Source organism: Orbicella faveolata, unplaced genomic scaffold (assembly GCF_042242905.1).
Source record: "Orbicella faveolata isolate gen_17 unplaced genomic scaffold, um_ofav_v1 contig_3, whole genome shotgun sequence".
Lineage (NCBI taxonomy): Eukaryota > Metazoa > Cnidaria > Anthozoa > Scleractinia > Merulinidae > Orbicella > Orbicella faveolata.
This window is the reverse complement of record NW_028301558.1, coordinates 7330001-7357212: the sequence shown is the minus strand read 5'-3', so window position 1 is coordinate 7357212 and position 27212 is coordinate 7330001. Positions and strand designations below refer to the sequence as shown.

Genomic DNA, 27212 nt, shown 5'->3' with positions numbered 1-27212 from the left:
CATTTATGGCAAAAGTTGATCTTTACCTTACCGCATGGAAAGTTTAAAAAAAAAATCTGTAACTGGGAACATTTCGGGGGTGAACGTCCTATTTGATAGGAGACTGGAAGTTCAAACGACGTCACAACCGGCGGCTAACAGGATCTAACAGCTAACAAAGTTCTCGCATCAAATTACCTATTCGTGAAATCTACATCCCCCAAAGGCCAATGAACTTGAATTAGTTCTTCTCGCAGATTAATCAGTAACAATAATTCTCTTTCAAAATTGCTGCCCACAAAAAAGTCTAAACGCATTCAACTGTTCTTTAAAACAACTTTAGCTCACTGTTGTTTCGGATAACATTAAAACCTCCACTTCCCTCCCGTGCAATGGCAAATACATTGACCCAGATTGACCCAAGCAAGATAATAATAACTTCCTGTGATACTGAATCGCCATAACAAGCACAGACAATTCATTCTATTTTTACCACATGTCGGTTAACTTTAAGCTTCAGGATACACTAGTTTCTCAGTCACGTTCAAAGCATCACTGAAGTGTGCTACATTTTCAAACGGAATAAATCCACGGTGAAGGAACAGATCAAAGCGTAAAGAACACGTTTCCATCAACAGTGCAATTTCGCAGTTTCCTGGTGGCATCTAACACGATGAAACAGCAAAATAGAGAAGAGAAGCAGGCAAAGGGAAGACAGACAATGAACCACTTGTGTTCCGTGTCAGGCCTGCTGTTGTCTGTTGTGTGTTGTATCGCACTAATCCACGTGGAACTCAGAATACAAGAACATCATCGACTGATATCACACTCAGTAACATTCTGTGATAAGATGGAGAGAGAAGTCCTTCGAAAAGTTCAAGAAAATTACGGAAGATGGCAAGCTATGGCTAAGGACCGCCACTGGCAAACGAACAAGGGTAGGTTTCGCTATGTTACTGATGTTTTCAACAGAGGTATTCTCAGGTTATTTGTCAGTTACTGTGGCGCACCTGCTTTTCGCGCGGAAATAGGTGAAATCCTTCCTAAAGTTTAGGAAAATTACGGAAAATGGCAAGTTATAATTATCGCTACAAGCTGCCATTGGCAAGCGACTAAGGGTAGGTTTCGTTACGTTACCGTAATGTTTTTGCGTTCGGAAAACGCAAACCTAATTTTGACCTGTGGCTTTCTTGAGTTGGTTTCATTGTGCACAGTTATATGCAGAAAACATCCACATTCCTGTGAGGAGGGTCGTACAGGGAGAGGTCTCTGGCACGGTTCACGAACGGAAAAAATAGGGGATCACTGATCACGAATATAAAAGTTTCGTTTTCCAGAATCACGAAAATAAGCAAGTAAGATACTCTTTTTAATAATTTCTTCATTCACTAGAAAGAGTGTTTGAAGAAAGCAAAATAGTGAAAGGCTAAGTCAATACTCCATATTGCAAATCACATACCTAAGTCACTCTCGGATAGAGGACTCTAACCATTCGGAGGACTCGCGTTTCATAATAACGTAGAATAGATCTAGACACGGTGGTGAAATCACGAATATCGGTCAATAATTCAAGTTCTTCACGGGTCACGGAAAACCTTCAGGTCACGGATCAGGAAGAATAATTACCTAAATTCACGTTTCAAGGAAAATAAAATCAGCCAATCACGCATCACGAGAATATCCCTATACGACCCTCTGTAAGGACAGCAAAATGGCCATCCCGCTGGATTTTTGCAGGGGCATGTCACTGCCAGTAAACAAGACATGTGACAAGACATGTGGCGAACATGTGAGCATGTGAGCAGGCCATGTATGCTGAATCTTTCTATGTCTTCTTTTCATTCAGTCGTCGTAGGCTTCGCTATTTTGTGCTCTCAGCGTTGGATTTTAGTGAATTTAAACGATTCCACAGCAGCATTTATTGAAATCTGAGGGAATTGTCCTTTTTTATTTTATATCTTAGCGAACACCACGGGCACCCAACGACCGTTTTCTCTCAAATGCTTTTAAATGGCTCTGTAGGTTAGTTTTAGGTTGCGCTAAAAAATTTTCATTTGTTTGGTTATTCTAGGGGAACTTAAGTATTCTCGAATTTGTTAGGGCTTTTTTGTCCATTTCCCGATCGAAAACCTTAGGTCTTATCGCCTTTCCGAAAATGATAGCTCACCTTTTTCGGTACCCAAAACGACATTTTTAACAATCCGAAAAGAACAGACATTAAATTTCTCATATCACGAAAGTTCGAGGTGGCAATTCTCTCAATTAAATCAGAGGGGATTAAAGGCCCTTCGAACAGATAATTTACCGAAACGATCCGTTGGGTGCCCCTGGAACACGACGTCGAATCGCCATGGCTTTCAGGATTTTAACCGTGGGAACAGGGGCGTGTTTAAGACACGAAATGGCGAAATGGCGAAATGGTACTAAAGATAAGAGCCAAAGTTGTAAGATTACCGTTCCACTGAAATATCCATCTGTTACCGAATTTATTCTGTAGATTAACCCGACAAATAAAAGAAACATCTACAATCACAAATCTCTGGGTAATTTGGGTTCCAGTCTCTCTCTGTTAACAGGGCGCGGTTTGACACGCCTAGGATATTCTTGAATAAAATGGCGGCGTTTAATTTTGACATCGGAAGAAAACGGTTTATCTCGCATTTACCATCGAGCAGCGGCTATGACGTTATGCTTTCAGCTCCAGCAATCACATGAAATGGATTATCAAAACCGAACCCACTTCGCGATGAAGTTTATACACGATATTTGGCAAACATGTACTTTGCACAGAAACGGAGTGACGTTGGATATGTATATCAAATAGATACAGGGTAAGCTTTGTAGTGCAGTGCAGACATGCAATTTGGCAAGTACAAAATGAAACAGAATCCTGGTTTGCTGAGACCTTTCATTAATAACGATGTTCAATTATTTTATTCGCTGTGGCTACATGTCTGGCAGCCGGACAGGTTTCTTAAAATACTCCGTGTCTGGAGAGTTTAGAGTAAAACAACGTAAAATGAGCGATGTGACAGGCGACCCCAAGAGGAGTCGAACCCGGATCGCCGGCCTGGTAAGCGATACTGATGACCACTGCGCCACCGCAGCCAACCGGCAACAAGGGGAACTTTTTTTAAGTATTTATAGAGTTACCCTTAGCATTATTGAAAGCTAACCGTAAACAGGCTAACCGCAGAGCTATTTAGGCTAACCGGAGTACTTTTTAGGCTAACCGGAGTACTTTTTAGGCTAACCGGAGTGCTTTGTAGGCTGACCGGAGTGCTTTTTAGGCTAACCGGAGTACCTTTTAGGCTAACCGGAGTGCTATTCAAACGTTTTGACTGTCGGTCATTCTATAATAGTCTACGTTATAAATCCCGATATACAGGGTGCCGGGTTCACCAAAATTAGTATTCAGCCTTGTGAACAAGGATTTGACATTATTAACTGATATCTTTAAAAAATAATTTTGACTGCCGGACACGGAGTATTTTGAAAAACCTGTCCGGCTGCCGGACATAGAGACACAGCGTATTCTATTGGAGCGGTTCTTATAACTTTGGCTCTTATCTTTAGTACCATTTCGCCATTTCGCTATTTCGTCATTTCGCCATTTCGTGTTTTAAACACGCCCAATATTTAGCACGAAATTTGAACGCTATAAATGGAAATATTTTAGTTCTATTTAACTTGTGAGTCTACAGAAACTGGCACTATCGCGCAACGTATCAACAAATCGTAGTTTGTAAAGGGGACCTTTTAAAATGGAATGGACTTTGACACTACGATATATCTGTCTGTAAAACCCTCAGTTGCCGATGAATAACGTTGAATTTAGCGATAGACAGGGGTTGAAAGTCAACTAGTGAAATCATTTGTTTAAGGTTTATACATATTTAAGTGACGGCGTCGATCGCACTCTCATAATCTTTGATTACTACTAGTTAATAGAGGTATCAGTTCTTGTCTAATTTGTCCGTTACTTTCAGGCCTGTTTTTTTGCCTAGGAATACGAGACATTTCCCTTTAGTGTAATTTTCAGTTTTCCCAACACGATTGAGTTCAGAGACCGGGTCCAATGGAAGGAGAAATATCTCAATCAATTGCGTTTATTTTCCAGGTGAGCAGGATGTCATCTCAAGAAAAAAACGCTATTCGACCGTTAATTCACGACAGAACTCAACCCTAACAGCGTCTGAAGTACAAGCGTTGATCAAACAAGAACTTGATCTTCTGCAAAACCGAGTCTGTGCTAAAGATCACACGCTTTGCCGATCAGGACCGAAAGGCAACACCGGAAGGAGAGGGAAACCAGGAACCCGAGGGAGATCGGGTCCCCCAGGGAGACCCGGTTTAAACGGACCTCCCGGTAAACATGGACCAATAGGAGTAAAAGGCCCGATGGGCATAAAGGGAGATGTTGGAATACCAGGAGACCCTGGTCCCGTGGGACCTAGAGGCCCGCCGGGAATGAAAGGTGAGCCGGGCCAGTCCCTCTCGGCTCCATCACTGCTGCAGCGTCCTGTTGACACGACAATCAATGAAAGTAACACAGCCATCTTAAAATGTACAGCCGATGGTAATCCAAGTCCAAAGGTCACGTGGACTAGGCCGAGTTCATCCCTCCCTATTGGACGTCACGTGATAAAGTCCAGTGGCGCTCTGATTATTAAGGACGTCAGACCTGGAGACGACGGAGTTTACAGCTGTAGAACTGAAAATTTGCTGGGACACGTGAACGCCTCGACGAAATTAACTGTTCAGTGTAAGTTACTGGCTGTAGCATAAAAACAGGTTCTTTGTAAATACATTGGAATCTATTGGCTGAACCGGTCAGGCGGGGGGTACACAACCAGGAGTCATAATCGGGGACGGAGACCGTAAGCGCGCGCCATTTTAGTCCATGGGCCAGGACCCTGGAAAGAGCCATTTGGTACCAAAACGAGGGACAAATTCTAACACTTATTTTTAACAACATTGATTCCTCTAGGTTATATTGGTGTATGATAACCATGCCAAATGAGTAGCTTTACCAGGATTATCACGTGATTAAATGACGTCACTCGGTTTGGCTGAATAAGCAGAATTGGTAAAAAGATGCCTAATAACAGTTAAATGCAAACCTGAAAATGTTACATACATTGATTTTTGGTTATTGCAAACTTCAAACGCAGTCTTCAGACCTAATTCCAATCACTTATATATGACTTACAGGTATTATCCCTAAATGGTTTCCATGACAACACTTGTCAAATTGTAAATATGAACAATAAGACGGAAATTGTGAAAAAAAAAGAAAGTACTCGTGTAAATTGCATTAGGTACTTTCGAACGCTCGTTCTAAACTACATTGATTCCTCTTGCTTAGTTTGGTATATGATAACCATGTCAAATGAGTGGCTATACCAGGCTTATCACGTGATCAATTGCAAATGACTCGGTTGGGCTGAACAGATAGAACTGGTACAAATGTGATTACCACGGTCTAATACAAGCAAATGCAAATACAGTCATGTTACATACACTGGTTTTTAGTTATTAAAAATCTCAAACGTTTTTAGAGCTTATGTCAACAACTTATATTTAACTTAAAGAAATTGTTCCTGGTTGGTTTCCATGGCTACACTTAGCAAATGTTGAATATGAATAATTATTTAGGATATAAGAAACTGCTTGTATATGTGTTACATTGATAATTAAAGTTAGATTTCTTCGTCTTCTTCGCTGTCATCTGAGACAAACTCCTCGATAGAATCTTCACATCTGTTGTCACAGTCTAATAGCTTGCACACATCCGTGCACTTTAAACCATTTTCTAGGCAACTGCAGGTAGGAAGTTGACATAGCCTTGTACACGAGCAAGTCAGTAGTTCTAGCAACAGCTGTAGGGGCTGGGTCACCGCTCCTCCAGTCAATGGCAAAGCGATCACCGTTTTCGCGCCAGCGAAAACCAATGGGGGTCGTGTCCCTTGGCAGCTTTGCAGACTTCGCTTCCAAATGGCTGCTTGGAAGTTTGCGTGAGCCGCATGCTTGAACAAGCAGTCAACACAGGGTGGTAATTGGGTGGAGTCGATGTTACCCTTCTTGACGCAGAATAACCTGTACCTCAGCTCATTAATGTTATCAGTTCCTGGTCGAGAGCAGTAGAGCTTACATGTAAACTCTTGAAGGCTCTGAAAAAGCATATCTGATAGAACCCATTCCATCCCCAGCTGCTTGAACATTTCTTGGTAAGATGTCTGTTACTTGACAAGTCGTAGGGCTGTTATTTTCTCCCTTCCAGCGAAGGCACTTACTGTATCACAACTAGTGAAAGCATGCATACCAATTAGGCATTTGCAAAGTTCTACTCCTACCGCTGCCAGCACACTGGAGATACTGACATATCTAGTTCTTGTCAGCGCTCCACACTTGACATACATGGATGCCGAATGAAGCAATTAAACGCCAGGCAAAGCAAGAATACGTCTGTATCTTCTGATGCCACAACCACCGCCTTGTAGCCCGATTTAGCTGCATGAGCTGCATGTAGAATAAGCCTGGTATCAGCTTCTTCCTGTGTGGAGTTGAGCTCTTCAACTGTATTGGCAGCTGGTGAGCTAATCTCGTAACAGTCACTTTCGCATGTCACGAAAAGTGACCTTGCCTGTCAACTTTGTTCTGCATCAATCCCGTCTCTACCCCTTTACCACAAACTCTGAGAAGGCCTTTTTATTTTTTAGACTCAAAAGGAACTTTCTCCACTGCTGCAGCTTGTGTTCGGATGCGTCCGCATGTAGTCGCACTAAGGCCCTTAAAGGGTTTTTTCTTCGCCCGTTTTCAAAAGCTTCTTGGCGGGTAACTTCTACAAATCTTCTAGAACGAGGACCGCAACCATCTTCTGCATTGTAAGTGGGAAGATTTTCTGCATCCAGTGCCTCAACACTCCTCTTTTTGGTCTGAACTATCTGCGTTGATGGTTCCGGGGGAAGTTGTGGTCCGAAATGCCTCGCCTGCACCGCCATTCCATTTACGCTATGCGATGTTCCTTCACCCGATAACGTTTTCTCTAGGCGGTCAATGTTATTCCATGCCAAAGTAGTGCCAACAGGAGGCTGGGTGTTATCTGACAATGGGATTTCACTTGATGTCATTTTCTTAAGGCGCAGTGCAGTGCTGATTTCTTTAAGCTGGGAATAGGCGATTCCGTGGCCGCAACGATTAAGCATTTGGATGAGTTCAACGTTATCTGTCAGGGTCTTCACAGCATAGGGAAGAGGGATCTGTTTGGATGGCTTAATCTTTCCTCTGCTCACTCCAAACATCAGATCTTGGGCGAAGGATTTCATAAACCTCTGCACTCTTGGATGACAGTTTTTATCTGGCCACTCTATTTTTTCCAGTCAGACATGTTTGCAAGAACGAACCCTGCTCTTTGGGAACATTCATTGCGCTATTAGCGAGATCTGAAGGGCGTGGAGACTATGAAATCTTGTTTTCTGTTCTTTAAATAGCTTCGCGACTGTCAGTAGCAGCCCAGTGTATATTTGAACTCCGAAAAAACTGGCTTGCATTGTCCTTTTTTTCCAGAAGAAGGGTTGTTATGTATTTGGCTACATGAAGTGTGCCAAATTGGCGGGAAATATGAAGACACTGGTGGTTTCTAACAAATTTTCAAAGAGGGAGACATCGCCAAATTCTGCCTGGAAATTCCGTCCGGTGTGCTTCCTTGTGGATAACTTGATTTCTTCAACAGCCAAAGACGTGAGATACGTACGATAGAAATAGTTCTGTCATTTCAGTCAATCCTACTATTTTCTCGTTTGCAAGAACATTCGATGTGATGTAATCAAAAAGCATCTGGTAAGCCTCTGACTTGAGATTAGCAACTCATCTTCTAGTGATTCACCACAGCTATCGGAAGCTCCGGTGGGACTTGCCTCAGCCCTGGTATAGCCCTCGTAGCATGTCCTGTGGTAACAAGCTTCAGCTGCTACGATTTCACGCGACGCAATTGCGAGAATCCTGCTGTCCTTCTTTTCCATGCATGGCTGATTTTCTAATTGAGTGATCTGCACGCAAATCTCTGCATTATTCTAAGGGTTCCCGATTTCTTGTTCCCTTAAGATACTTCTTTTCACAGAATATGCAGACATGTTCGTAAGTTGTGCTGGTGGTAGGGGACTGTCGGATCGAGTTCCTCTGAGCTGCCGTTGCTTTGAAATTGTTTCCAAGTGCTTTTTCATGGTAAACACGCTACGACATTTTCTGTTATAGTAAATGTTGGGATTTCTCCTTCATTTAATGTCTCAGCAATGTCAAGGTGTTTGTGTTTACGAACAGCAGCTGCTCGCCTCTTACAAGTGTACGTCAGGACTCCTCATCTTTTGGTCTAGTTCCGTATCATCGTCAGTACAGTGAATTGTACATGCACAACTGGACTGTTCTGAACGTGATCGCTTTTGATCGATGTTTTTTGTTCTTCAGGCGTGACATTTCCTCTTTTTGTGCCACCTATTCAGTCATGCAAGGTTCTACGTCAATATTAAGACTTAAAGGTTTTTAAAAAGCCATTTTTAAACCGGTTTAATTTAACCGCTGAAGTTTGTATTTATTTATTCAGGTGTTCGTTCTTCACCAAAAATGATTTTATATAAACAACAAAAGCAGCACAAAAGACCATCCGCACTGGTCATTGTAAATTAGCTTTGTCACTATATATGAATGAAATCATCTTTAGCAATGTGTAAAATTATTATTTAATATCATTTTCCTTTTGATACATTTCAAACTCCATATTTTTCAAAATCTCTCATTATGTCATCTACTGCTACACCTTTCGTATAAAATGACGAATGATATATACTCGAACGCCTATTTCTAGGATCTGTAAGTTTCTTGTCAAAAATCGACACTATCAGCTTAATATTTAATTAATTGATTTCTTTAAATGTTTACCTAGATGCTTACTGTTTATTTAACCCCTGAAAACTTTTCTCGTTTCTACAAGGAACCAAAATTTTAGCACAAATTGGCCCTACACACCTGTCAAGAATGCCGCCATCTTGGATTTACCCATGATACAATGTGAATGACACTGTTGGTTGTTTTTTACTTTTCCGTGTAATCCTGACACAAATTTCTACTTCTTACAACTTCGAGGAGAAGTGCAAATGTTTTCCTTTTTTTTCAAATATCTAAAATACTGATCAAACGATCGTGACCATATATTTAGAGGATCTTCTTCTAAGCCTCGTTTCCATGCTGTAGCCATTTTTTGCGAAATTTTAAATTAAAAAAACTCACACAAAGCTACTTATTCAGAAAGGTTATCATACAAATTTGAAAACAACTCATGCCGTAGTATCAGCTGATAACACTTAGGTCTTGTCCTTAGGTTTGGTACCGAAAAGTGGTCTGGCCCATGGACTATTTCTAGCATTGGGGTTGTCCCCATGATATGGGACAATAATTCTATCTTTAGAACAAATTGCGCCATCGCCTGAGGCACACGCGCGTACATGCTGCGAGGATTTGTGCGGATGTCGCGCGGGGGAAATAGCGTCCGAAATTCCCGAAATTGTTCATGTTTTTGGCCCACAACTCAACGCGTTTACGTCTGTTGGAATTTTGCTTAAGTATTTTCGTCGTAAGCTGCTCCAGTTTGAGTGAAGTAAGACAGTGTCGAATTTAGGTATGTTCCGCTTTAAGCTTAGATATATATCGCTGACCAAGTTGTGTTCCGACGGATGCTTCTTTTACATGAGCTGTACATTACTCCACTCTAAGTTTCCCATATGTTGAAGATTAACAGCTTTTCCAAAACAAAGCAAAAAACTAGTTGGGTATATTTGGATATAGCAGCGTTTCAGGACTTCAAAGTTTCCCTCCACTTGCCACAGGCTTGCGAGGATTTCGTCAGAGTCTATCTCGACCGAAAAGTAAAACAAAAAAAGTAATTGCGCGTTTGAGTTTCGCCTGTATTGTAAGCAACGCTTGATGTTTTATCAAGGCCCAATAAGCGACAATAAAGTCCATGTCGGTAGATGCTGCTTGAAAGAGCACGCGCTGCACTATGCAAATGAGCTACTGAATGTACGCGTCAGACTTTCCTTTCAAAAACTTTTGCAAACTCGCCAAACAAACAGAAACCATAAGAAACTATCTAAAACAGGGTTTGGTTATGATTAAGCATTTTTTGGGAAACTCACAAATCAACTCGATACCAGAGTAAAGAGTTTTCTTACGTAACTTTTCTTCACAGAACAAACGCAAAAACTTACGCGTACAACTAGCGCGAGCAGATATTATTCATTCACAGCGCGAAAAAAAACTCACCTTTTCCATTAGCTCAGAGCATAAAACTACATATAAGAGTCCTGGTTCTTATTCCCTGCCTTATTCCCCGCCATCGCTGTGAAAAATCTGCATGAGAATCTCGCAGCTCTCACCAATTGATCACTCAACGTGACAACATCCACGCGAGAGCCCCCGACACGCGCGTGGATCCGCGCGGATATATGACGTCAGGATAGCGCAATTTGTTCTAAAAATAGAAAAATTGTCCCATATCGTAGGTGCGCGCGGATCCCAAGACTTACGGTCGCCGTCCCCGATTGTGGCTCCTGACACAACTTAACCTATACACAAAATCCCCATTATCAAGTCTTAGTGAAGAGATATTTTTTATAGTGTAAACAAGGCTTAATCTCCTGAAATTTAAGTTAGGTCGACCTTGCTCAAATAGCGCGCTTGGATCAGTTTAATTAGATAAATTAAAAGTGAAATCAGGAGCCATAATCGGGAACGGAGACCGTGAGTCTTAGGATCCGCGCGCACCCATGATATGGGACAATTTTTACTATCTTTAGAACAAATTGCGCCATCCTGACGTCATATATCCGCGCGGATCCACGCAAATGTCGGGGGCTCTCGCGTGGATGTTGTCACGTTGCGTGATCAAATGGTGAGAGTTGCGAGATTCTCTTGCAGATTTTTCACAGCGATGGCAGGAAATATAAGGCAGGGAATAAGAACCAGGACTCTTATATGTAGTTTTATGCTCTAAACTAATGGAAAAGGTGAGTTTTTCAGGGTCGAAAACATGACTTCGATTTCGCGCTGTGAATGAGTGATATCTGCTTGCGCTAGTTGTACGCGTAAGCTTTTGCGCTTGTTCTGTAAAGAAAAGTTATGTAAGAAAATTCTTTACTCTAGTATCGAGTTAATTTGTGAGTTTCCCAAAAAATGCTTAATCATAACCAAACCCTGTTTTGATAGTTTCTTATTATTTCTGTTTGTTTGGCGAGTTTGCAAAAGTTTTTGAAAGGAAAGTCTGACGCGTACAGTAAGTAACTCATTTGCATAGTGCAGCACGTGCACTTTCAAGTCCGAGTCGGTGTTTTCAATTGTCAACAAATCTCGACAAAGATTTCTTTCGTTGTCTTTTAGGCCGAGATGCTGCAACAATTTTCACCAACGCCAAAAGGCTACTAACAGCATGTGTGTTTCTTTAACATAGTGAAATTTTACATTGCGAAAATAAAATAGGAAAGGAGTTTTGATAACTCAACCAACAAAATCGGAAATCTTTATTCGAGTTGATTAAAGAAAGCGTCATCGTAATTCGCTGATTATTACTGGTGCATTCACATATTTTCAGCTTTTTAATATGTTCTCAAACATTTATCAACCTTAAACATATTTAAAAACTAGAGATGTATGAGTTCGATGTACGTTTTCACACGAAAGTGGGAAAGTCCAATTTGTCATGTTTTACTGACTGTACAAAACACGCATCGGCGGGCGCTCTTATTCATCGACAACAGTCAATTTATTGGATTTTAACACAAACAAAACTAAGCAGCATCTACAGACAAAAACTTTATTGTCACTTATTGGGCCTTGATAAAACATCAAGCGTTGCTGACAATTTAGGCGAAACTCAAACTTGCAATTATTTTTTTTTTACTGTTCGGTCGAGATAGACTCTGGCGAAATCCGCGCAGGCGTGTGGAAAGAGGAGAGAAACTTTGAAGTCCTGAAACGCTGCTATATCCAAATATGTCCAACTAGTTTTTTGCTGTGTTTTGGAAACGCTGTTGATCTTCAACATATGTGAAATTTAGAGTGGAGTAATGTGAAGCTCTTGTAAAAGAAGCAGCGGAACACAACTTGGTCAGTGATATCATAAAGCGGCACATAACTGAATTCGACAATGTCTTACTTCACTCAAACTGGAGCAGCTTACGACGAAAATACTGAGGTAAAATTCCAACAGACATGAACGTATTGAGTTGGGGGCCAAAAGCATCAAACATTTCGGGAATTTCGGACGCCATTTCCCCGCGCTACACCGCAAAAATCCTCGCAGCATGTACGCGCGTGTGCCGCACGGGATGGCGCAATTTGTTCTAAAAATAGAAAAATTGTCCCATATCATAGGGACAGCCCCAATACTAGAAATGGCGCGCGTTTACGGTCTCCGTCCCCGATTATGGCTCCTGGTGAAATAACATTTATGATCGCTTTCATAATAACCTATGTGTTCAGGAAAAATCAATAAGTTTGCCCCAGTAAATGTTATGTATTTATTTCTCACCAGTCGCTCCTAGACTCTTGTTGTCAACCAATCGATTGATGGCTGAGGAGAAACAAAACGTTCACATCGCCTGCAGTGCTACTGGCCAGCCGCTTCCTAGTATCACGTGGTCCAAAGCAGTTGGTAATGTACCCGAAGACAGAACTGAAGCAAAGAATGGAAACCTGACAATCTATAGTGTGACTAAAAATGATGGTGGAACATACATTTGTAAAGCAAAGAATATTCTGGGATCAGCAACAGACACAGCTCAGCTCATGATATTTCCTCCTTTGCGGTTCAAAGTCAGTCCTCCTCAAGAGGTGACTCCTGTGATTGGATCCAGTGTGCGTCTGCCGTGTGTAGCCGAGAGTGACCTGAGAACCACAATTTCCTGGACAAAGGATGGTATGTCTTCACTTCCCGTAGAGTCTAGAGTTCTACAGTATGAAACACTGCTGATTACAAAAATCAAGAAATCACACGAAGGATCTTACACCTGTAGAGCGACTAATGCTCTGAGAGCAATAGAAGCTAAAGTCAAAATCAATTCACCAGTGACTGCGACTTCCTGTTCTGTGATAAAAAGATACGTCAGCAGTGTAAGCGCACATTTCGTCATTGATCCTGATGGTGAGGGTAGTCTGGCACCATTTACAGTTTACTGTGACATGAGTGACAAGAATGGAGCTGGCGTGACAGTAATCAGTCACGACAGTGAGAGCAGAACACACGTGCAGGGATGTGATCCTCCTGGTTGTTATTCACGCGACATTCATTACAGAGGAGTGAGCCTGTCTCAGCTGGCGAGTCTCACCAGAGTCTCCTCACAGTGCGAACAGTTTATCAAGTACGAGTGTTATAATTCAATGATATTCAGGAGCGGAGTTGCTTGGTGGATGTCACGTGCCTCTACTAAAATGACGTACTGGGGTGGAGCATCACCTGGCAGTGGTAAGTGCGCATGCGGGATGACCAACTCATGTGCAGACTCGAGTCGTGGTTGCAACTGTGACAAGAATGACAGTGTATGGCGTGAAGACAGCGGTCTCCTCATTGACAAGACACACCTGCCAGTTAAACAGCTCAGGTTTGGAGATATAAGTGGCAGCGAGCAAGGTTACCACACACTGGGAAAACTTAAGTGCTATGGCATAGCATAACATTCAGACATACTTTTAGTATTCTAAAATAAATGGCAATCAATGGTAACACTACCTTTTATAACAAAATAAAGTCACGATATCCTTACTATTTGCAGGGATCTTGATTATTTTTCTTTTCGAAATTCAAGAGTACGATAGATCGCAAAATCCAGTTTTTTAATAGTAAAATGGTAGCAAGCGACGATACTAAACGACTGAATTGTTGTTTTGTCTTCATAGCTGTAGCTTTGGAAGCGTAAGACGTCTGTACCACTTAGTGATAAACATGAAGTTATAGCTTCGGAAACAACTGTAGGTTACACAATCACACATGAAAAAATAAAATAGGAGGTGTTCTGCTTGTAATTTAGTTGAGTTTCAGACTACTGTCATTGCAGCAATTTATAGCTTTGTAGTTCTGCACATACCTGGGTTGACCAGTGATTTAAAACACCCGCGACATGAATTGTCAAACCAATTTCGCAATCCATATAATCAGTGGCCTGTTCTAAGCGAGGTTGCCTCAAGGCTAGTGCGCTCGACTCTGGATTGAGCAGTCCGAAGTCGGGTGGCTGTGTCTTGTGTCTTGGGCAAGACACTCTACTCTCACAGTGCCTCTCTCCACCACTGTTTAATGCTAGAGGTAATCCTGCGATGGACTAGCATCCCATCCAGGGGGGAGTAGAAGTACTCCTAGTCGCTTCATGCTACGGAAACCGGGGTAAGCTACGGACTGATGGGCTTCTAGGCTCGTATGCAGACTTAACCTTACCTACCTAGCGTGAAAAACGGCGAGAGAAAAAATGAGTGAGAAGTGCTTCGCGGAAAAGCGAGAGAACACCGCTCGATACACACCACCACACTTTTGCTTTTTCTCTCGCCGTTTTCGCGCTGCACCTCAACTGACCGAACGCCTGGATCAGGCTACATATCCAGTAAAACTAAAACCATAAAGTATCCTCTCTGTTGACTATCCGTAAATCGTTTTTCGTTATCCGAACTTATTTTGAGTCTTGTGTTTGTAGCCAATATAACGCACGCTCTGATTGGCTAATTCTAGGGCATTATTTAGCTCTTATTAACCGAGCAGGAGGTCTGTATGGGAGAATCTTGACCGAGGTCGTGAGTACAGAAACACGACCGAGGTCAAGATTCTCCCATACAGACCGAGTAAGCTCAGTAAATAAGATGTTTATTATATGACAAGCGAGAGAAATTTAAGTTATTTAATGTAACTGGTTTGTACTAGCGGACATTTTGCAGTGGCGGATCCAGACTTTGAGCTAAGGTGGGGGCCCGATTTTGTTTTACTTGCCCTGCCGGCTTTTCTTCCTTCAGCCATTTCTTCCTTTTTCACTCAGAATAAGGGGGGGGGGGCGGGGGGGGGCGGGCACCCTAGATCCGCCACCGTTTTGCCAAGTGAGCTCGTCTTTCCGCTGGATCTCTCTTTGACCTCTTTCCATTCAGTCGCTGTACGCTCCGCTATTATGTGCTCTCAGCGTTAGATGTTGGTGAATTTAAACGCTTCGACGGTAGCATTTATAGAAATCTGAGGGAATTGTCCTTGTTTATTTAATGTAACTGGTTTGTTAAGTAACCGACATTTTGCTTGCGAAAGGCGATGAGCTGAACTTAAGGTCATTCCCCAGTATTCCATTGCGCATCCCTACTGCGCATAATTTAAGGCGTGATTAGTGTGCGCGCATTAAAAAATGGCGGCTTTTTCTTTACGGCTGGACCTCGCCATAGAGGTAAATCGTCATTTTCTCACAAACGAGTACGGTGACCTATCATTTTTTTTCTGTTGTTTTGAATTGAGTAATAAATTTCTCTGTGTAAAATAAATATGGACCAATTCTCAGTGTAGAACAAACAACAATCGTCGAAAACGTGAATTTGGCAAGCAATCGTGACTACAATCATGGTGCTATTATAAGGATTTATATGGGTATAAACAAGGTGCTGTTGCTCTTGAACGAACATGGGGACCCCTCATTTTTATTTCAAAATTTAAGTTCCCATAATATAAACAATCAATAGGCAAAGTTTCACAAAAATCTCAGTGCAGACTCTATTTCAGTAGAATAACCTTAAATCTGCCGAAGTATTCTCGTCCTCTTTAGTTTTCTTTTCTTTTCTTATAACACTATTTAGCACTGCCATAAATAAATATTGTTAGCAGAAAATACCCAGTATTTTTGCATTAAAGTTTGCGACTTTTTCACCGCAAAACATTACCGGTCTAGATGCCGGTCTAGATGGGAAAATCTAGATCGCTTTCAATATCGATTTCAGCCTATCAAATTCGTGAATTCGGTAGTTCCCAGTCCTTGTGAGACACAGCCATATAATAATCTCCCGTAATGCCTACGGGCCAATTACGGGCCCGCAAAACTGAAGCAAAATGTCATATAATAAACAACTTATTAACCTCGAACGTTCGGCCTTTACGGGAAAATCTCAAACCTCGGCCATACCGTAAAATCGGTAAGGTCCAGGTTCGAGATTTTCCCGTAAAAACATCATTCTCGGTAAATATGTAGTTCATAATGCGGTTACCTCAGTGTTGTAAAATCAGTTAACCATTTGTACGAATAATTCTAATCATTCCGAAGTCTAGCTATCATTCAGTCTGAAACGGATCCACTACATTCCTTGATATGTTATATATTATAAATAACCCGCAAACCTCACCACACAAGTTAACTTTCATTGATCCCTGACTAGCCAATCCAGTCACTACCGTCCGCTTTACATTCACTCGGTAATAAATTATCCACACAAAAAAAACCCTGTATACCAGCTACATGCTTGAATACACTGAACATACAAAATACATTGGAACGGTTCCACAGCCCATCAAAAGCAATGCACACCAGTATGAGAACATTATGAGATTACGAGAACACCTTAAATTTTGGAAAATTTAAAACTCCCTTTTCTACCTTCCCCTCTAATAAAAAAAGTTGTATCTTGACATGCTTATCACATATCGATAATTAAGAGCGGGTCTCACTGAGCTGTTTTTGAATTATAACCACTATAAAGCTGACAATAAAAAGGGTGTTGTTAACAAGTTGGGGCGTGGCTACGGTAACCTATTTTGCCATGAAGATGAAATGATCACTGATTCGGCAATTGTATCATACCAAAACTGTAACACCACTTGATAAAGAGTGGCAGTAGTAATCCCTCAAACCATAACCACTGGAGCTAATTACTTATGACGGATTACCACAGGAGTAAGGCCTATATGCATGAGGGACCAAGTCTCAAATACGTTAACCTCTCAGGTTACGGTTAGGTTCGATTTAGCTGAATCATCGAGATTTCAAATTCATACCCCGGGATATCACGAAACGAAAGATCAATTGAATTCTTGGTAGACGAGTGTAACGCCACAAATGTCGGCAGACGGATTAAAAAGTTCTCACTCGTGAAATCTACACCTCAAAATGATCAATGAACTTGTTCAGTTCTTCTCGCGGATTAAGCAGCAATTATAGCTCTCTTAAAATTGTTGTCCATGAAATTAACTAGACGCATTTTACCGTTCTTTAAACAACTTTAGCTCATTGTTGTTTCGGTTAACATTTTAAAACTCCTCCACTCCCCTACCCTCCCCACCTGCACTATTTCAAACAAATTGTCCCCAGTAAGATAATACTGACTTCCTGTGATACTGAATCCCCATAACAAGCACAGACAAGTCATTCTATTTTTACCACATATCGGTTAACTTTAAGATTCGGGATACACCAGATCGTAAGCGAAATACGGAGCATCACCGTTTTTATATTGAGTAAATCCACAGTGACCTGTTTTCCGAGCAGCTCAAAGAGTTAAGTTCAATACGTGCACTTCTATTCCGTAATTTTCTGCCAGCGGTTGCTGCAATGAAACAGCAAGATAGGGAAGAGAAGCAGGCAAAGAGAAGACAGACAATGAACTACTTGTGTTCCGTGTCAGGTCTGTTGTTGTCTGTTGTGTGTTGCATCGCACTAATTCACGTGGAAATCAAAATACAAGACCATCATCGACTGATATCACACTCAGTGACATCCTGGGATAAGATGGAGAGAGAAATCCTTCGAAAAGTTCAAGAAAATTACGGAAGATGGCAAGTTATGGCTAAGGGCCGCCACTGGCAAGCAACCAAAGGTACATTTCATTAACGTTACTGATGTTTCAATAGAGATATACTTGTCAGTTACTGTGGCGCGCCTGTTTTTTGCTCAGGAATGCGTGACATTTTCCTTTAATTGACATTTTTCGATACCCTGACATAACTGACTTCAGAGTCCGAGTTCAATAGAAGGAGAAATGTTTTAATCAATGGCTTTTATTTTCCAGTTGAGCACGATGTCATCTCAAGAACAAAACGCTCTTCCCCCGTTGATTCACGACAGAAATCAACCCTAACAGCCTCTGAAGTACAAGTAATAATCAGAAAAGAACTTGACCTTCTGCAAGATCAGGTCTGTGCTAAAGATCACACGCTCTGCCAATTGGGACCGAAGGGTAACACCGGAAGGAGAGGGAAACCGGGAACCCGAGGGAGACCGGGTCCCCCAGGGAGACCCGGTTTAAACGGACCTCCCGGTAAACATGGACCAATAGGAGTTCAAGGCCTCATGGGCATAAAGGGAGATGTTGGAATGCCAGGAGACCCCGGTCCCGTGGGACCTAAGGGCCCGCCGGGAATAAAAGGTGAGCCGGGCCAGACCCTCTCGGCTCCATCACTGCTGCAGCGTCCTGTTGACACGACAGTCAATGAAAGTCACACAGTCATCTTAAAATGTACAGCCGATGGTAATCCAAGTCCAAAGGTCACGTGGACTAGGTTGAGTTCATCCCTCCCTGTTGGACGTCACGTGGTAGAGTCCAGTGGCGCTCTGATTATGAAGAATGTCAGACCTGGAGACGACGGAGTTTACAGCTGTACAGCTGAAAATTTGCTGGGACACGTGAACGCGTTGGCGAAATTAACTGTTCAGCGTAAGTTACCTGGTTGTAGCATAAAAGCGGGTTCTTTACAAACATATTGGAATCGACTGACCGTATCGGTCAGCCGGGGGTACTGAACTTAATCTAAACACATTTTCACAATTATCAAGTCGTAGTAAAGAGGTATTTCTTATAGTTTAAACAAGGCTTTAGCTCCTGAAATTTAAGTCAGGTCACACCTGCTCAAGAAGCGCGCTTGGATCAGTTTAATTAGATAAATTAAAAGTAAAAAAAAAATTGTAATTGCTTTCATAATAACCTATGTGTTCAGGAAAAAGCAATAAAGTGCACTCCCTAAGTTTGCCCACGTAAATATAATGTATTTATTTCTCGACAGTCGCTCCTAAACTCTTGTTGTCAACCAATCGCTTGATGGCTGAAGAGAAACAAACCATCCACATGGCCTGCACTGCTACTGGTCAGCCGCTTCCCAGTATCACGTGGTCTAAGTCAGTTGGTAGTGTGCCTGAAAAAAGAACTGAAGCAAAGAATGGAAACCTGACAATCTATAGTGTGACTAAAAATGACGGTGGAACATACATTTGTAAAGCAAAGAATATTCTGGGATCAGCAACAGACACAGCTCAGCTCATGATATTTCCTCCTTTGCGGTTCAAAGTCAGTCCTCCTCAAGAGGTGACTCCTGTGATTGGATCCAGTGTGCGTCTGCCGTGTGTAGCCGAGAGTGACCTGAGAACCACAATTTCCTGGACAAAGGATGGTATGTCTTCACTTCCCGTAGAGTCTAGAGTTCTACAGTATGAAACACTGCTGATTACAAAAATCAAGAAATCACACGAAGGATCTTACACCTGTAGAGCCACTAATGCTCTGAGAGCAATAGAAGCTAAAGTCAAAATCAATTCACCAGTGACTGCGACTTCCTGTTCTGTGATAAAAAGATACGTCAGCGGTGTAAGCGCACATTTCGTCATTGATCCTGATGGTGAGGGTAGTCTGGCACCATTTACAGTTTACTGTGACATGAGTGACAAGAATGGAGCTGGCGTGACAGTCATCAGTCACGACAGTGAGAGCAGAACACACGTGCAGGGATGTGAATCTCCTGGTTGTTATTCACGTGACATTCATTACAGAGGAGTGAGCCTGTCTCAGCTGGCGAGTCTCACCAGAGTCTCCTCACAGTGCGAACAGTTTATCAAGTACGAGTGTTATAATTCAATGATATTCAGGAACGGATATGCTTGGTGGGTGTCACGTGACTCCACTAAAATGACACACTGGAGTGGAGCATCAACTGGCAGTGGTAAGTGCGCATGCGGGATGACCAACTCATGTGTAGACTCGAGATATGGATGTAACTGTGACAAAAATGACAATGTATGGCGTGAAGACAGGGGTCTCCTCACTGACAAGACACATCTACCAGTTAAACAGCTCAGGTTTGGAGAAACAGGCGGTAGCAGAGAGCAAGGTTACCATACATTGGGAAAACTTAAGTGCTATGGCATAGCATAATATTCGCATATCGTTTTAGCACTCTTACAATGTAAAACAATAGTACCGTTAACACCACCTTTAGTATGTTCGAAATGTAAGAGCAGCTTTGTAATAATCTGATAGAATCATGATAGCGATACGGAAGCTCGCAAAAGCCAGTTCGTACTGGCAGGAGAGCAAGCGAGGATAATAAATCCCTGTGTTGTTTATTTGAAGGCTCTTCTCTTTGCAGCCAGGCTCCAAAAGCGTAAGAAATCAATACCATTTAGCTTTGCTAAGAAATAAAAAGAAGAAATAAAAAACCCAGGTGCTTTGCTGCTAATTTCAGTTGAGGGACCTGTCATTTATTAGAGCGGCCGGGGGAGGGCTGGTGCAAATGGGGGGATGGGGTCATAAAATGTTATGTAGCCAATAGGGGAGGGTCACCAAAAAATTTAAGCTGGGCTTTGGGGAGGGCCATACCATTTTTTTTGTTAACATTGCTGTTCACAAATAAACAAATAAAATATACATGTTATTAAACAAATAAGTCCCTTGTACAGTAAGCATTTTAAACTTTAATAATGATCAACCTTAACAACCCAACAACCCTACATGTATGTCAACTGTTGCATAGAAAGCGGTCTTTACATATCAAACAAAACATTTTATACCTAAACGTTTTTGAAGATTTTCTGTCAGAACCAACTAACCAACACATATTAAATGTTGGAACAGTATAAATTAATCCAGCTCACATTATACCCCTCAGCGGAGCATAACAATATTTAAGGTTTAGTCACCATACTCCTCATTCTCTGTCAAGCTGTCACTATCTTCCCCAAAGAGACTTTTATCTGTATCCAGTTCTTCCTCACTTTCTTCCATAAAACCTTCTAGAGAGTCTTGTGCTGTTGTAATGGCTCTTTCTGTCAAGTGACCATTCTTTGCCATTTTTGTCTGCCACCGTAGTCACCGTACCTGACCTGTCTAACTGAAAGGCTTGCAAGAGATTCTACATTCACATTGTCAATTCTGAATTTAAGTCTGCTGACAAAAGCTGATGAAGCCGTTTAAAATTTTTACTTTCTCTCTGTTGTTCCCTTTTTTGCTCTTCCATTTGTTCTGTTTCTGTGATTTTTTTCTTTATTTGTTTTCCAACCGTAACACACCGCGAAACATGCCTTTGCATTGATTAAGTTTCTCATTAAGATATTTCAATTCACTATTTACTCTTTTTAGCTTCATCAAGCCTTGTGATGATAACACCTTCATTAAACGATTTAGCATACTCTCCTCGTATCAAGTTACCAGTCTTTGAGTGTAACAGGGTGTTGAGGTGAGCTTTAATGTCTCTATCCATATCTGATATGTTCTCTAGTAACTCACTGAGCTTCATAATGTTCGCCCTCAGTATTAAGTGAGCAACACGCCTTCTGAGATGAACTGCACAAGGTAAAAGTTGTCTCATTTAATATTCCCTGTCATATCTCGTGTCTGGTCTGCGTCCCTCCCCGAGAAGCCCAGTTTTTTCTGCAGGAAATTGGGGTAGGGCATAAAAAAAACTTCACCTGCATTGGGAAAAAAATGCACCAGCCCTCCCCCACTTTAACCCTTTGAATAAAAAATTTTCGCGAAAAAAATACCGTTTTAACCGTTTAGTCAGCTTTTTGGCTGCCATGACGCTAAATAAGCCTAAGTTTTGCTAAGAAAGCTTTTTTTACTAAAAGGAGATATTTTTCGAGGATTACGTACAAAATTGAGCAATATTTCAATTCCGGGAATACGCATAAGTCAAAATTTGGACTTTTTTGCCATTAACCGTTCTCAATTTTGTTTGTTGCCCCTTTCCTTTCTTTTTTTCTCGGTCCTTTTACTCTGGCAGCCTTTTGCGTTGCATGTTCTTTCTAGCTGCCGTGAAAAGTTGAATGTTAATTACGGGCGAAGCCTAGAAATGGACCTTGATCAATCATAGGCATAGTGGGCCATTTTACCACCGTTTTTGCACCAAAACTGATAACGTTGTTTTTCGATTTGCGACGTCGGAATGTCGTCGATATCTAAACCTGACCATTGTAGGGAAAGGCCTAGCCTAGTACTACCATCTGCTTATCAAGAATATCTGATGACATTTAAATTGATGACGTCACAAGTGGTACAAAGAGCACGACATTAATTATGCATATATGCCTAATTGGGGCTCAAAGGGTTAATAAATGACAGGTCCCTGAGTTTCAGACTACAATCGGTGTAGCAACTTATTGCTTTGCAAATTTGGCACATACATGGGTAGACCAGTAAATTTAAACACCCATGACACGTTGGAGTTGTCCGGAAGTAACTCCACAATCCATACAAACTGTAGCCTGTCCAAACTGCTTGGTTAGTTTGGGAGCGGCACGAAAAACGGCAAGAAAAATTGAGTGAGGAGTGCGGCGCAAGAAAGCAAGAGAACCAACCTTAATCCCCCCCTCCACCCACCTTCCTCTTCAAGCCCCAATTATTTTTGCCCTTTTGGTCGAGCTGTTTCCCAAGTGACCGAACACCTGGAACAGGTTTGATAAACAATAAAACTATAAGCATACTTTTTTCTTGCTGATGACTATCCCTAAATGGCTTTTCGTTATTCGATGATAATATGTTCACTTCCCTGTAGTAAAACCCGTTTCACCATGTGTTGAAATGAGTCACTTGATAGTCTAAGACGTCTAGCCATCATTCGGACTGACGCCACGCCTGGTCTGAAGTGAATCGTTACAAGATCAACTACCTTATATAGCCTGTAGACCGCAGCAAACAAGTTTTCTTTCATTGATCCCCGAAAGATCCACACTCAAGTCCGCCTTGCATTATCGATCATTCAGCAATGGAGTATATTGTTCGCCTCCATGGAAGAAAAACGCATGCCTTCATCAATCTTTATTTGCATTCACTCTTGCTCAAAAAAAGAAATTACAGCAATGAAAATATTAAAAGTAAATATTAGAGTACGAGGTACCTGGAATAACCATAGGGGCTAGCGGAGCCAGGCAGTCAATTAACATTAGCATTAAATAGAAATAAAATGCACGTCAGCAAGATAACTGAAGCACAAATGCACACATAAAAAGAAAAAAAGAATAGGAAAAACGCTATGAAGGTTGCCTTATACTGGCAATACAATTGAACAAAATTGGAGAAACGATTCCACGACAAATACATTGGCGGATTTAGGAGTAGGAATGCAGTACCCTAAATTCCAACCCTCTTGGTATAATATATCTGGCCGAAATATTCCCCAGGACTGTATGATCCTATTTCTAGAGCTCTACAGTCCACTCCAATTTCGATCAGAATGCGTCATAGCGTGTTAACAGGCTCTCTAGTCGAGGATGGAGCGACGAGAAAGCGGGAAGAAAGAGGAGAGAGAGGAGGGGACACCCTAATCCCCACCCCATTCCCCCCTCGGTCACTTCACTCTCATCCAGTTCCTTCTCGGCCCTTCCAATCGCGGTCAGACCCTTCCAGCCAGAGCCTCTTTACGGACTAGAGATGTCATGATACATACATGGTACACCTTAATTGCGAAACAGGCTGATGTGACCGTGCCACTTCTGTATGGCTAAAAAAAAATTTGAAAGCCCTCCCTCTTCCGACTGGCTTCCGAACACAATCACAACACTAATCCAGTTTTGGCCATCTCTCTTTAACGTAACGCTGCGCTCACGTAGCATTGTGTGACAGTGGGAGGCCCCGTGAAGGTAAAAGAAGTTTTTCTAGCACCTCACACCAGTCTATCATCTGAATTTTGCGCGATAGATGTGACATTCCATTTAAGTAGTAGGGTTTTTTTTCGAAAAGTCAACAAGACTCAAACAAGAAGGACTATAACCGATAAAAATTTTACCTCGTCTGGCATGTAACACGAGTTTCACACGATCTCAACCCGCGCCATCAAGATAGACTACGAGTAGTCCCTCTTTCGCTTAGTCCGTCGTGCGTGACGCGAAAGAAAACCGCGAGAAAAAAATGGCCGCGCGAAATCCTGGAGGCGAGGAGCTCCTAGCCTCCAGGATTTCGCGCGGCCATTTTTTTCTCACGAATTTCTTTCGCGTCACGCACGACGGACTAAGCGAAAGAGGGACTACTCGTATTCTATACCATAGATAATCCTAACAACAAATCTAAACTACTACAGCGGCCGAACATTTCCTGTCCTCTCCTAACCACACTGCTAACGACATGCAATTAATCCCCATCGAAAAAATCTTTTCGAACCGAGACTCTATCCGTAAGGCTAGGGAAACTTTTTTAATTCAAAAAGGCAGAACAATTGATCCTGATGGTCTGAACATCCGCGAAGAAACATATTAATTGTTTCCATTTGTTTTCTTTTCGCGCGCTCCTAGCCCCCAGGATTTCGCGCGGCCATTTTTTTCTCGCGAATTTCTTTCGCGTCACGCACGACGGACTAAGCGAAAGAGGGACTACTCGTAGTCTACCATCTAGACGATTTCAAGATCAGTCAACAGGAAATACGCAATAATAGTAATGCGACCTTCCACACTGTGAGGGTCACTTTATTGGATTGACGATTTACTGCAAATAGTCGACTTTTAACTCACGGAAAGCTGTAAGGCTTTTAGCAGTGGCAAATCATGGAGCTTAGCGGTCATTGTGGAGTTAACATCTTCGGCTTTGGAAGGCTATTTTGTGTCTTACTATTTTTGGTTTCGCTTAGCAGGGGAAATGTACTCATTTCACCAGGTGAGGGAATGATCTCATTGAACTTTTCTGTTGTTGATGTAAAACCCCTTAATCGTGCTTGAAATAACTTAGGATGCGTCGGGCAAATACAAAACGTGATCAAGATAACCACTGGGACTTTTAACAAATTCTTTTCTGAAAGAGGAAAAACAAAATCACTAACCGTCTACATGTTTACGAGGTGGAAAATAATGTCTAGATCTGCCAACGACATTCAACGCTTTAATACAAGGCTATCAAAACTTATGTCTGGAATTCTCAATCCGATTTCCCACTTTCTCGGTTCACAATAAGAGATCTTTCCTTCGCCTTGAGTCATCCGCGAAGTCTGAATCAATTTTCTGGCCGCGGGCCATAAGCTACATTACGTCAGTCTCTTACGAGGAAAAAGATGTTCAAACACGTCGACGTGACTGTTTCAAATGTTTATTCCGAGTGTTTCCTGTTTATGATATCAATTTCGATTTTCTCTTCACCTTTTTAAGACAAATTCGAGAGTGCGGGTCACGGGAATTACACCAAAAAACTTAATTCAACAACAAATATATTGAAAATAGAAATAAGAATATAATTGCAGATCTCTGATGTAATTTCAGCCTGACCTTTAAAGAGCTTGACTTGTTTGTAATTTCTTCAGTCATGTTCTTCTGATGTTTCAGCCTGTAAAATGATTCAAACGAAATCTCGAGTTGGAAATTTTCATTCTGTGGTCAGACCGTGTAAATGAAGGCAACTGAGCGGTACTATCATGACAACCCATTCATTACGATGTACAAGGTGGTTGAAAATTTTCAGTGTGTGGTTGAAACCCTAGTATTTTTGTGCGACCATTCAAATGGAAGCTAATGAGTAGTATTTTCATGGTATTGTTATTATGCTTTACAAGTTGCTTCTAACTTCTCAATCTGTGAATGAGACTAAAGTGCGTGACCATTCGAATAAAAGCTATGGAGCAGTACAGTCTCCTGTGGTACTCTATTCATTTTTTTCGTGGTTGCTAAGTAGCAATTTTGTATAAATTTGACAGATGTGCTCTTGGGTACTCGGCTGAGGAGATAGAAGTAGCTCAATATAGCTGGCAATTGACCTACAATCTCATCTTGTCTATCGTCGTCTGTCTGTAACTCCGCCGACAATCCCATGACAATATGATACACATGATGAGCAAAGGTTTACGTAATCTGATTTTGCCTTTTGTCCTTTCTTTCCCAGTCGCTACTCCCCCTCCATTTGGCGGACCAGCGAGTCAAGGTGAGTTTCAGGCACAAGTTATCTACCAGCTTTTGGACGCTTTTGAATAATAGATCGTTTTCACCAAAATACTACAGTCATTTAGCCCGAAATGTCACTCATCTCCCCTCAGTCTAATCCCCGCCTGAGGGCGTGAGATGGCCTGACATTTTAGGCTACTTGCACAAAAAAAATTCTACAGACACAACGATGTTAGAGTACATAGGTTTGGATATGCAGGCCAAATCTTAACTTTGTGGTGTTCATTGCAAGAAGAAACAACTGGCAAAAGAGCGTACAGAAAATTGCAGAGCTAGTGGTACACCAATGCAGTATACAGTATACAGTGTATAGTAGTTTTAATACAACATCATAACAGACGCGTGAGAATATTTGCAACCGCGAAAAAAAGACCTGAACATAATTTGGTGCACCGCGGCTACTTCACTTGGCCCCCTATGAGAAATTTCTTTATGCTCGCTACGCAATGTCTCTTTAAAGACAATATGTGGGAATTGCCAACTATGTCAAACAGACGAGATGAGAAAAAGACCAAAAAGAAAACCGTCAACATTTTCTTACTGCCTTGATGTACTACCAAATGCTCAGGAATGACATGATAAAAGAAATAAATGAGGCAGTTAGGAAAATCAATATTATGAGATAGGACTGACAGTTTAGATCAGCTGAGAATAAATAGCTAGATAATATAGCGATCATGTCTTTGATTTGTTTTCAGATGATTTGAAAAGGATCACTCCAGACAGCGATGAGACACAAATTAATCAAGGTATGAAGCTCATCCTCTGAGTGACCGGCTCATCACATTTCAAACCTTTTTCTTCGTCCGCTGCATGAAATAAAACAAACGCGCGCTTTCAAGTCATGTACATTTGCTGACCTTACAAGATCTGCTACACGACCCCCCTTACCTGATCGTACGCCCACCAATACCTCGACAAACTGCCACTATCGTGCAATGGCGAATTGTTCGGAAGTCCGCAGTTTTCAGTGGGGTTGTTGCTACGTAACACGACGTGCCCTGGCTTCGTGCCCTGGCTGACGTGACAACTTCCTTGGCGCTCAAACAGATAGCCTAAATGTCA

The 27212-nt window shown here is 41.8% G+C and overlaps 3 protein-coding genes and 1 long non-coding RNA gene across 6 annotated transcripts in view; 3 read left to right on the top strand and 1 right to left on the bottom strand.

Moving 5' to 3' along the window:
* The first annotated feature begins 446 nt into the window (after positions 1-446).
* Positions 447-14049, top strand: LOC149106212 (uncharacterized). Its single transcript, XM_089297724.1, has 3 exons — positions 447-917; positions 4100-4744; positions 12563-14049. Exons 1-3 carry the CDS (start codon positions 653-655, stop codon positions 13699-13701), a joined length of 2049 nt encoding a protein of 682 aa, XP_089153850.1. The 5' UTR covers positions 447-652; the 3' UTR covers positions 13702-14049.
* Positions 14050-17414: 3365 nt separating this feature from the next.
* LOC149106211 (uncharacterized) lies at positions 17415-20478 on the top strand. Its single transcript, XM_089297722.1, has 3 exons — positions 17415-17844; positions 18037-18681; positions 19028-20478. The coding sequence occupies exons 1-3, from the start codon at positions 17580-17582 to the stop codon at positions 20167-20169; spliced, it is 2052 nt and encodes a 683-aa protein (XP_089153848.1). The 5' UTR covers positions 17415-17579; the 3' UTR covers positions 20170-20478.
* Positions 20479-24498: 4020 nt separating this feature from the next.
* LOC110065218 (uncharacterized) overlaps positions 24499-27212 on the top strand; it is a 33991-nt gene continuing 31277 nt past the window's right edge. The window contains exons 1-3 of one of the 3 annotated variants that reach the window (XM_089297700.1): positions 24499-24876; positions 26089-26127; positions 26846-26896. In XM_089297700.1, the coding sequence (XP_089153826.1) occupies positions 24768-24876; positions 26089-26127; positions 26846-26896 (199 nt within the window). In that variant the 5' untranslated portion in view covers positions 24499-24767. The remainder of the gene's footprint in view (positions 24877-26088; positions 26128-26845; positions 26897-27212) is intronic. The other 2 variants (XM_089297702.1, XM_089297701.1) reach the window with 2 other exon arrangements.
* Positions 24900-27212, bottom strand: part of LOC149106210 (uncharacterized) — a 2997-nt gene continuing 684 nt past the window's right edge. Inside the window, exons 1-2 of the long non-coding RNA XR_016209711.1 lie at positions 27039-27212; positions 24900-25536 (exon numbers count right to left, since the gene is read on the bottom strand). The exon at positions 27039-27212 is cut by the window's right edge and continues 684 nt beyond it. This is a non-coding gene — a long non-coding RNA (uncharacterized LOC149106210). The remainder of the gene's footprint in view (positions 25537-27038) is intronic.

Coding starts and splice junctions, on each gene's coding strand:
- LOC149106212 (XM_089297724.1), top strand. CDS start 653: ATGAAACAGCAAAATAGAGAAGAGAAGCAGGCAAAGGGAAGACAGACA. Junction 918..4,099: donor CCACTGGCAAACGAACAAGG/GTAGGTTTCGCT, acceptor TTTATTTTCCAG/GTGAGCAGGATGTCATCTCA. Junction 4,745..12,562: donor GACGAAATTAACTGTTCAGT/GTAAGTTACTGG, acceptor ATTTCTCACCAG/TCGCTCCTAGACTCTTGTTG.
- LOC149106211 (XM_089297722.1), top strand. CDS start 17,580: ATGAAACAGCAAGATAGGGAAGAGAAGCAGGCAAAGAGAAGACAGACA. Junction 17,845..18,036: donor CCACTGGCAAGCAACCAAAG/GTACATTTCATT, acceptor TTTATTTTCCAG/TTGAGCACGATGTCATCTCA. Junction 18,682..19,027: donor GGCGAAATTAACTGTTCAGC/GTAAGTTACCTG, acceptor ATTTCTCGACAG/TCGCTCCTAAACTCTTGTTG.